The 10,919-nt window shown below is 43.4% G+C and overlaps 1 protein-coding gene and 1 long non-coding RNA gene across 2 annotated transcripts; both read left to right on the forward strand.

Annotated features, from left to right (window-relative positions):
* Window positions 1–1,153: 1,153 nt before the first annotated feature.
* On the forward strand, window positions 1,154–4,372 carry LOC117484358. Its single transcript, XR_004556127.1, has 3 exons — window positions 1,154–1,259; window positions 3,950–4,137; window positions 4,332–4,372. It is a non-coding gene; the product is annotated as an uncharacterized LOC117484358 (long non-coding RNA).
* Window positions 4,373–4,443: 71 nt separating this feature from the next.
* LOC117484349 (POU domain, class 6, transcription factor 1-like) lies at window positions 4,444–7,964 on the forward strand. Its single transcript, XM_034132819.1, has 4 exons — window positions 4,444–4,525; window positions 5,379–5,508; window positions 6,401–6,569; window positions 7,135–7,964. Exons 2-4 carry the CDS (start codon window positions 5,436–5,438, stop codon window positions 7,478–7,480), a joined length of 588 nt encoding a protein of 195 aa, XP_033988710.1. The 5' UTR covers window positions 4,444–4,525; window positions 5,379–5,435; the 3' UTR covers window positions 7,481–7,964.
* Window positions 7,965–10,919: the final 2,955 nt, after the last annotated feature.

Consider the following 10,919-nt stretch of genomic DNA (forward strand, 5'->3'; position numbering starts at 1 on the left):
AGGTAAGTTTGAGAAACCGGCTCGAGATACACTTTTTGTTATATTCCATGGAATAACTTAACATCCCGATAGTAATAAATATCTTAAGTGCTTTGACAAAAAATCCATTCAAAAATGTCATCTGTGGAAGCCGTAATACTGTAAAAAGCACGACCAATCATCTGAGCCGGCCCTGCTAAAATAACTGGATGGCCTACCTGCCTGTCAGCCTTCCATCTGTGCACAAACTTATCTCGTGCCCTCATTGGTCATGTGCGCGTTCGTGTGTGTTGGAGGAGGGGCTCTGTAAGGAAGTGGCAGATTTTCTCCGGTTGTGTATTTTCAAATTCTAGCGATCTCGAGCCGGTTACTCAAAATGACCTACCCCACCTTTAACTATATTTTGATGCTAATACTTTTACTTTTACTTGTAACCGAGTATTCCTACACTCTGGTACTTCTACTTTTACAAGTACAAGATCTGTGTACTTATACTTTTACTCAAGTACAATATCTGTGTACTCATACTTTTACTCAAGTACGAGATCTGTGTACTTCTACTTTTACTCAAGTACAAGATCTGAGTAGGCTACTTCTACTTTTACTCAAGTACAATATCTGTGTACTTGTACTTTTACTCAAGTACAAGATCTGAGTACTTCTACTTTTACTCAAGTACAAGATCTGAATACTTCTACTTTTACTCAAGTATAATATCTGTGTACTTCTACTTTTACTCAAGTACAATATCTGTGTACTTGTACGTTTACTCAAGTACAAGATCTGTGTACTTGTACTTTTACTCAAGTACAAGTTCTGAGTACATCTACTTTTACTTCAAGATCTGAGTACTTCTTCCACCTCTGATAGTAGAAAATGAATGAATACTCAGCTTTGTGTTGTACTACTCACCATAACCGCAGAGTGGCGGTAGTGACCCCAGACTGTAAAATAACCCCACGAAGAAGAAGAGTGAACCAGAAGTGACGTCAGCTCCCTTTTCCTGCTACGAAGCTAGATAAACAAACAAAAGCAAGACATTAATTTAATATATTAACGAGTCTGAGGTAATTTTTAATTCCTCCTATGTAAAGATATGTCTACCAGGAACTCTATGTTTTCGTGAATCCTCTACAAGGGAAGGCTAATACAGGTTAGCATTGGTTTTAGCTGTCTGTCAGTAGTTAGCTTCGTTAGCTTGTGATGTTTGTTTTACGTCTGGGAAGAAGCGACATGAAGAAGATGAAGAAGCAGTGTTAGCATCTGCTGCACAACTGAAGGTAAGAAATGTCTTATTTCATATCATTTCTAACTGATTTAAATACATGAAAAGCACAAAAAACTGTCCTTTTACACAAGTTATTATTGTTGTTGTGCATCAGTGCATGGTTGCTTACAGCGTGTGAAACGTCACCACTGCAGTGTTTTTAAAATAATAATAATAATAATACATGTTATTTATAGGGCGCTTTTTTATGGTACTCAAAGACACGTGACATGTTTAAATTCTTAACAGCAACATTTAAAATAACATATAAAACACAACGTTAAGATAACACTGACTTAACAATTACCAACATAGAGAATATTTAATTCAGATGTCGTATGATATGTTTGAACCCTTTAAGGCAATCACATATGTTGGAGGATTAATTAATTGCTATTATCTACATAACACCTATAACACACTGTTATTAAACCCATATTATACATGAATACACCAATGTTACACCATTAAAACACCTATATTATGCCCACGTTACACTGTTATTAATAATAACTTACTTTATACCTATATTATACCCATATCACACATGAATACACCCATGTTACACTGTTATTAGACCTATATTATACACAAAGATACAGCCTATCAAATGACTGCATCCCCCAGGATACAGAAACTATTTAATAATAATAATAATATATTTATTTTTTTAGCGCTTTTACAGGTGCTCAAAGACACTTTACAGATATAGGGGAAATAAAATAAAAGAACAACAAATAAATAAATATAGTTAAAGTCAAATTAAAATCAAGCAATACAAAAACAATCACACATTAAAAGTCAGATTTGAAGAGGTGAGTTTTTGTAAGTTTTTTTGAAGCTGGTGAGGTCAGGGCAGTCTCTGATGGGTTGTGGGAGTGAGTTCCAGAGGGAGGGGGCAGCGACGGAGAAGGCTCTGTCCCCCCAGGTCCGGTGATTGATGCGGGTGGGGATGGATAGGAGGTTGGCTTCTGATGAGCGGAGGCAGCGGGAAGGGGTGTGGTGGTGCAGCAGGTCTGTGAGGTAGGGGGAAGGGGTGTGGTGGTGCAGCAGGTCTGTGAGGTAGGGGGAAGGGGTGTGGTGGTGCAGCAGGTCTGTGAGGCAGGGGGAAGGGGTGTGGTGGTGCAGCAGGTCTATGAGGTAGGGGGGGGGGGGGGGGCTGGTTGTTGAGGGCTTTGTGAGTAATGAGGAGGACTTTGAAGTGGATTCTTTGACGGACGGGGAGCCAGTGGAGGTTCTGGAGGACGGGAGGGATGTGGTCTCGGGAGCGGGTGTGGGTTTGGGTGAGGAGGCGGGCAGCAGAGTTCTGGATATGTTGGAGTTTATTTAGGAGGTTGGATGGTATGCCGTAGAGCAGGGGTCGGCAACCTTTTTGATATGAAGTGCCATTAAAAAAAAAGATTGTTATCAGCGTGCCAACGATCCAGAATTATCAACGGGGGGGGGGTTGAGGAGCTTGACGCTCATGAACTATCAACAGGAGGGCGGGGGGGCCTCGCTGCGGGGAAGCAGTGTGTGGACCTGGTTTAAACGGCATAATAATAAGGACGATCGTCCGTTCTGTGATTCTCCAGAACACACATGTTATGATATTAGGGTCATGCAGAGTGAGATGAGATCGCTGTCCCTTTAAGAGAGAGAGAGAGGGGTGTGGCGTGTGCATGTGTGTGTGTGGATGGTAGAGCGAGAGTGAGCGAGCGTGTGTATGTTTCTGGAAGTGAAACGAGGCAGCAGAAAAACAGGTCTGTGATGTATTTTGTGAAACAGAAGAACAGCTAAATAAATGCAACGGCCTCCCAAGAAGAGCTCGCCTCTCTCCAGTCATTTAAGCTAAAGTGGGTTATTGAACCTGAAGCTTGTTGCTTCTGCCCTCCTCGACTACGGTCTGGGAGCCGACAGGAAAGTTCAACACACAGATTGCCAGTCCGCCCCTTTGTAGCATATTATTTCAATGAGAGATGAGCAGATCGCCACTGGGCTTTCAACTAAAGACACAGCCACGCAAAAACTGCGGCATTTGTAAAGCTTCTTATGGGTACTGCAATTTGTGAAGTGCTTTCCTCTGTGGTGAAACGATCAGCCCTGCACCACGGAGGAAAGCGGCAGAAAGTCACCTGGAGTTAAAGAGAGCGGGGCTGCGCTGCGTGCGGGGAGACGCGCTCTGGCGGCGGTCTCGTTCAGGATCCGAAAATACAATTTAAATATTTTGCACACTTATTCGACTTATTCCTAGGGTGCCACTGGTTACGGTGCCGCGTGCCAATGCTGGCACGCGTGCCAGGGGTTGCCGACCCCTGCCGTAGAGGATGCTATTGCAGTAGTCGAGTCGTGATGTGATGAATGAGTGATGGGGTATTTAAGGGGTAAATGTGATATTTCAACTTACATTTGGGCTCTATTTTAGAAATAAATCCTGTGGTCTTTATATTGTTGCATCAACTCAGTGGTCTTGTGTCTTATCTTATCTGTCAGAGAGAAAACATTATTTTATTTCTATTATCATACCTTTGACCTCCTTGTGTCTATCTGATCAAGTTTTATATTTTGCTGCATGTACCTTTTTAAGTTCAAATAATCTGAGGGGAATTTCTTGGCGTTTGTTTGTGATGAGTCATTTTGTAAAGCACTTTGAGCTGCATGTGCTGTATGAAAAGTGCTGTATAAATAAAGCTTTATTATCTTCTTCTCCTCTCTCCTCCACAGATTGTCAGGTTGTGGGAACCTTGGCGCAGGTTTTAACCCGAAGTGCTCTCCTTTCATCTGGTCATCATGGCGTGGGCTCTGAAGCTTCCTCTCACGGACGAGGTGATCGAGTCTGGTTTGGTGCAGGATTTCGATGCCAGTCTGTCGGGCATCGGGCAGGAGCTCGGGGCGGGGGCGTACAGCATGAGGTACTGCAGACATCTGAATCAGAAACCCTTTACTAACGGGAAGGGGGTTGAATATTCTATATCAGCGGTTCCCAACCTTTTTCAACTCAGGGCTCACTTAAGAATAAAAAAAAATATATATAAAAATGTTTCGTGGCCCACATCCAACAATAAACAATACGGAGGCTAAATAAAGTTCTGATTGGTCGATTCAGAACAGGGTCTCCAGGGTCTTCAGGGTCTTCAGGGTCTCCAGGGTCTCCAGGGTCTCCAGGTCCAGACCGTGACCCCCCAGCTGGTTCTGAACTCTCAGGGTCAGATAATCGCCACGCTGGGATGTGCTGTGACGTCGGCTGCAGTTCTGCCCAAAGTCGCTGCTACTCCAACATTCACCAAACCCATCTCACAGGTACAGCCTGTCTGTGATTGGGTGGAATACAAAGTGGTTTCTGCTTTGAAACAGACCGAAAGCTACTGAAAGCTTATAAAGTGGTGCAGTGATGACGTATTTTTGTAGGCCGCATGGGTTCCCTCGACAAAAAAAGCAACGGGATTTCTCCATAGGATTTTGGAATATTGTAAAAATTAATATCTGTGGAAAACGAACCTGTTTGATAAATGCACGTTTTGTTCAGCCGGATAATCTCCACATGTCTTCCCTACTTTTTATAATTTTTCGAATCATAAATCTAATCGCCAGAAGCAAAATGCTAACGTGATGCTATAAAGGAACTACAGCCGAGTACAGCAGCACGACTTCAACGTCACGCCAACTTAAGATCCATATTCAAACATACAGACTCTAAATGGTACGAGTTGAAGCGTTTGTTTGAACAGTTAGCAGGAGGCAGGGACTTGCTTTCAATCAGAACAGGGCAAACTAACTTAGAGGAGTGTTTACGTGTTCGGCGTAATGACGTACAACGGCCTCGACAACTTCTGTAGTCCTATTCAGCCACTTGGTAACAACCATCGTTTTTCAGACACGTCAACTCTTCAGAAATCACCAGTGGGGTCACTGCTGATGGATTTAATGTCGTAGAACAAAACGTGATCCGTCTCTTCAATGTGTCTCAACCACAGACCTTATTTCCAGATATTTTCCAAAAACTAGTTAAGTTAAAAACCCATTGACTCGAGGGAACAGGAAGTGGGGAAATGTTGACGCACTTCCGGGTTTTAGGACTCGTTCCTGCACCACTCTATACCGCGTCTAATGTGAGTGTAGTGGGAGTCTCTTCTAACTGTTTCTGTTCCCCCAGGCTTCAGTAACGACCGTCAGTCAGTCCCCGATCGTCATCGCCCCGCAGCCGTCCCTCATGAAGCCCCCGCTGCCCCCCACGGTGAACATCAGCTGTGGAGACATGGCTAAAGTGGGCCAGCTCATCGGCAGTACGTCCCCCCCCTCTCATCCACTCACTGATCCACACACTGATCCACTCACTGATCCACACACTGATCCACACACTGATCCACTCACTGATCCACTCACTGATCCACTCACTGATCCACTCACTGATCCACTCACTGATCCACACACTGATCCACTCACTGATCCACACACTGATCCACACACTGATCCACACACTGATCCACACACTGATCCACTCACTGATCCACTCACTGATCCACTCACTGATCCACACACTGATCCACTCACTGATCCACTCACTGATCCACTCACTGATCCACTCACTGATCCACACACTGATCCACACACTGATCCACTCACTGATCCACACACTGATCCACTCACTGATCCACACACTGATCCACTCACTGATCCACACACTGATCCACTCACTGATCCACACACTGATCCACACACTGATCCACACACTGATCCACTCACTGATCCACTCACTGATCCACACACTGATCCACTCACTGATCCACTCACTGATCCACTCACTGATCCACTCACTGATCCACACACTGATCCACTCACTGATCCACACACTGATCCACACACTGATCCACACACTGATCCACTCACTGATCCACTCACTGATCCACACACTGATCCACTCACTGATCCACTCACTGATCCACTCACTGATCCACTCACTGATCCACTCACTGATCCACACACTGATCCACACACTGATCCACTCACTGATCCACACACTGATCCACACACTGATCCACTCACTGATCCACACACTGATCCACTCACTGATCCACACACTGATCCACACACTGATCCACACACTGATCCACACACTGATTCTACACTGTAGCTTTGTGCAGATGACAATAAAACCTTTGAATCTTTTGAATGTAGAGCCGCAACAGGTCGTCAGCGGCGAGGAGGGGATAAATCTGGACGAGATCCGAGAGTTCGCCAAAAACTTCAAGATCCGCCGGCTGTCTCTCGGTCTCACGCAGACGCAAGTAGGCCAGGCGCTCACCGCCACCGAGGGCCCGGCGTACAGCCAGTCCGCCATCTGCAGGTACTTCACTGAACCCAACATGAAGCCCTGATTCCCTCAGTAATGTAGGGTAAAGAAACAGCAACTATTCTCTCTTTATAATGGAAGTTGTTTCCATCCATTAAAAACAGACATTTCTCACGCGTTATCTTTTTATTTATTCGTTTTACTAACAGCTGTTTCAGCTTACGTCTGAATCACAGTTTTCACATCAGACATCAAATCCTGAATACAAAATGTTGAATCTGGCCTGATGTTCATGAAACTTGTGTTAATCACACGTTCAAAAATAATTCTTCCATCACACATTCACAAGAGAATAAAGGCCTTTACATTAGTCAAACAAACCCAGACAGAAGAGGCAACACTCAAATAAAATGATAAACGAAATGACATCATCTTTCTTTCTCTTTTATGGTTTATGTTATATAATTTAACTTTTAAAAAACTATGTCTCGACAGCTTTTTATGTCTCTTAAAATCTGGCTATACCATTAACATACCCTCACTAAAGAGATGTATTGTTAGATTAAAGCTGATGTAATTACAGTAATATATATCCTGCTGAATATCTTTGGCTCCGCAGGTTTGAAAAGCTGGACATCACCCCTAAGAGCGCCCAGAAGCTGAAGCCGGTTCTGGAGAAGTGGCTGGCCGAGGCGGAGCACTGGAACCATAAGGGACAGCAGAACCTCATGGAGTTCGTCGGCGGAGAACCGTCCAAAAAACGAAAGCGACGCACGAGCTTCACGCCGCAGGCCATCGAAGTCCTGAACTCATACTTTGACAAGAACGCGCTGCCGACGGGACAAGAGATCACGGAAATGGCTCGAGAGCTGAACTACGATCGAGAGGTGGTGAGAGTTTGGTTCTGCAACAGGAGACAAACGCTGAAGAACACGAGCAAAATCAACGTCTTCCAGGTCCAGTAGCAACGTCCTTCTGGAGATATTTCACACAGAAACGCAGGGAAGGACTGTGAGGAGAATACAAGCCAAGTGGAAAAATATGAACTTTGGTAACACTTTATTTTAAGGTACACATATTCGCCATCATCTAGTTCAGGGGTGCCCAACCTTTTTTGAACCAAGAGCTACTTTTAAAGTTGCCAGTCTGCCGAGATCTACCAGTCCAAATAGAGAGAGGGGGGGGGGGGGGTGCTAGCGAAAATGATGCCATTTAAAAACAGCGGTCGTATTCAAAAAAATAACCGTCCTCCCACTCGGAGTGAAAATGATATATTTTGGGCTTCTTTGCTTCTGCCATAATTGCGGTCTTGTGTGTGTGCGGACTGTCACTCCTGTTGCCACGGACAACGTCATCGAACAAGAGCCCACTGCCCACTAGCCACGCCCCGGCACATGGGGTCACGCCAATCACAAAGCTTTGGTGCGTTCAAGTGCATTATTCTGGCACAGGAAGACTATGTTATAGGACTTTAACGATAAAACAGAATATTGTTGTTCTATTTTTAGACACATCTCGCGATCGACTGGTTGGGCACCCCTGATCTAGTTGTTAATTAACATGCATATTAGCAGTATATTGGCTCTGTATTAGTCATTATAAAACACGTATTAATGCCTTATTCTACATGACCATATTCTACAGGCCATTGGTTAAGAGTTTGTCCTCAATAACCCTCTAATTAGTGCTTATTTATTGTAAGTAAGGACGTTGTTGTGCATGAGTTAGGGTCTTAATATGCTCAATATGGGCCTAATAACTCTCATAATAACACCTAACAAATATGGTCTATTCTTATGTAACAACACATGAAACTACAAGTGTTAATTGTGTCAAAATAACTAAAAATTAGGTTTTTCTAACTCAGAATAAGTTCCCTATTTTAAAGTGAAGTCTTGTTCATAACCAATAAGCTAGTAGTTTGACTCTAATGTGTAAATGAACAACTAGTTGATGGTGAATATGTGTACCTTAATCTAAAGTGTTACCTGAACTTTTTAAGAAAAATGAAGAGAAATTACACATAAAAGAGTTCTAATAACAAGTTTCTATCGTATTTTAAGATATGTGTACACAACTCCTGTGAAGTCAAACTGCATGGTCCTTTTATCCTATAGAGTGATGATAATAACATTTCATATTTAATAATATTTGAACTTTTATACAAGTGGTTTTATAGGAAAATCCCTCTGAATGATCAAAGTGGCAGTGCATTGAGTCACATTGATTTTAGTCGCATAATTGTCACTTTACGCTGATATTTGAATAACCACCATGGATGTTTTGAAAAATTCTCATTTATTTTATATTCCCGTGGTAGTTGTGCTACATTGGCAGCTTGTAAAACCTAAATAGGATGCTGTAGACTGAAAAACAACCCTTTATTAATCAGAATTTGTCGTCTAATTAACACCAAAAATGAATTTTCCATCCATGACTCTGCAGCCATGTTTGGGGACAATCACAATTTTTATATTTCTTATTGAAAATCACAGAAAATCTGCATTCATTTCCTCTCGTTCGGCTTTCATATTTTTATTGAGCAGCATAAAAATAAATGTGCCACACCGTCGGGGGTCCAGAGGGAATGATTTCTGACAGAAACTTGACTATTGCCCACGAAGCCACAACTGTAAACTAATCAGTTTTTATAATGTTACTTTCATTGTGTGTGTGTGTGTGTGTGTGTGTGTGTGTGTGTGTGTGTGTGGTGTGTGTGTGTGTGTGTGTGTGTGTGTGTGTGTGTGTGTGTGTGTGTGTGTGTGTGTGTGTGTGTGTGTGTGTGTGTGTGTGTGTGTGTGTGGTGTGTGTGGTGTGTGTGTGTTGGTGTGTGTGTGGTGGTGTGTGTGATTGGTGTTGTGTGTGTGTGTGTGTGTGTGGTGTGTGTGTGTGTGTGTGTGTGTGTGTGTGTGTGTGTGTGTGTGTGTGTGTTTTGTTTACACTTTAATGTGCTTTAATACTCTGAGAGTGTGTGGTGTTTCCTCCCATTTCTCTGTTTTAACCGGTGCTTCTGCTGCATTTTTAATCTCAAGTTAGATTCAAGTTTATTGTCAAATAGAAGCTTAAAGTACGGTGGCCGACGGGAGCGAACGCGCTACTACGGCCCAAAACATTTCCATCAGGAGGAACGCTCTGCAGTTTGGACACTAAAGAGTGACGCACACAGCTGGGAGACCAGGGGACACTAAAAAGTGACAACTGTCTCTGTTGTTGGAAACTTACCTGAAATGTTTTATGGTCTTATTTGAAACAATGTGATCACATGACTCCTTTTGATGTTACTACAGATCTGCTGTAAGCTAGCTAGCTAACGTAGCTAACCTAATCATTTCAGATATTCTGACAAACACTGACAGTTATGAGACAGACTGACTCTGAGACAGAGACAGTTGTTCAGCTTTATAATCCTGAACGTCACCAAGCGCACTTTTTAGTGTCCCCTGGTCTCCCAGCTGTGTGCGTCACTTTTTAGTGTCCCCTGGTCTCCCAGCTGTGTGCGTCACTCTTTATTGTCCCCTGGTCTCCCATCTGTGTGCGTCACTTTTTAGTGTCCCCTGGGCCCTTTCTCATGTCTTCAAATGTCCCTCCTCGACTCCCCTCCTCGACTCCTATCCTCGAGACTTAGTCCCGCCCACAGGAGATGCGAGCGGAGGAGCCGAGGAGGGGAACCGAGGAGAGAGGAGGGGAAGCAGCAGGTGGTTAGAGAAATGAGAACACCTCTCCTCTGAGCGGTCATTTTAAAGAGACGTCCATTAATGATGACAGGAGGCACAGCAGCCCTCTGTCTGATGGACAGATGTGTTCATGACGACTTATATATTTACTTTTAATTCATTCACAGTGCGGTATAATGATGAGACAATAACAGGCTACAGATGCGGACATACACACAGACACACACACACATATATGTATATATTTATATAAATATATACAATTTCAGAATCAAACAGAGCACTCTCATAATAACGTAACACTATCAGAGACTGGATATATCCCCCCCCCCCCCCCCCCCCCCCCCCCCCCCCCTCTCTGGTCGCTACAATTAGGGAAATAAATGACGGGCCAAAAGTTTTATTTACAAGTAAGCAGAGGACACCAAACCAACTGAGACCTGTCTGTCCGCTGCATCTACGCACACACTGCACCATAGTGATGGGAATTCCGGCTCTTCTTGGTGAGCCGGATCATTTGGCTCGGCTCACCAAGAAGAGCCGGCTCTTTCGGCTCCCAAACGGCTCTTCAGTTTACCACATATTATACCTTTTATAATTCAATCAAATGTAGCCCTGTTTTGACTAATGATTTATATGTGTACACATATCACTTAAATTATTCAATACATCCTTTGTACTGAAGTATTCAAAAGTAAAAATTACATGTTTAATATCAATTATTTGCTGC

Source organism: Trematomus bernacchii, unplaced genomic scaffold, assembly GCF_902827165.1.
Source record: "Trematomus bernacchii unplaced genomic scaffold, fTreBer1.1, whole genome shotgun sequence".
NCBI lineage: Eukaryota > Metazoa > Chordata > Actinopteri > Perciformes > Nototheniidae > Trematomus > Trematomus bernacchii.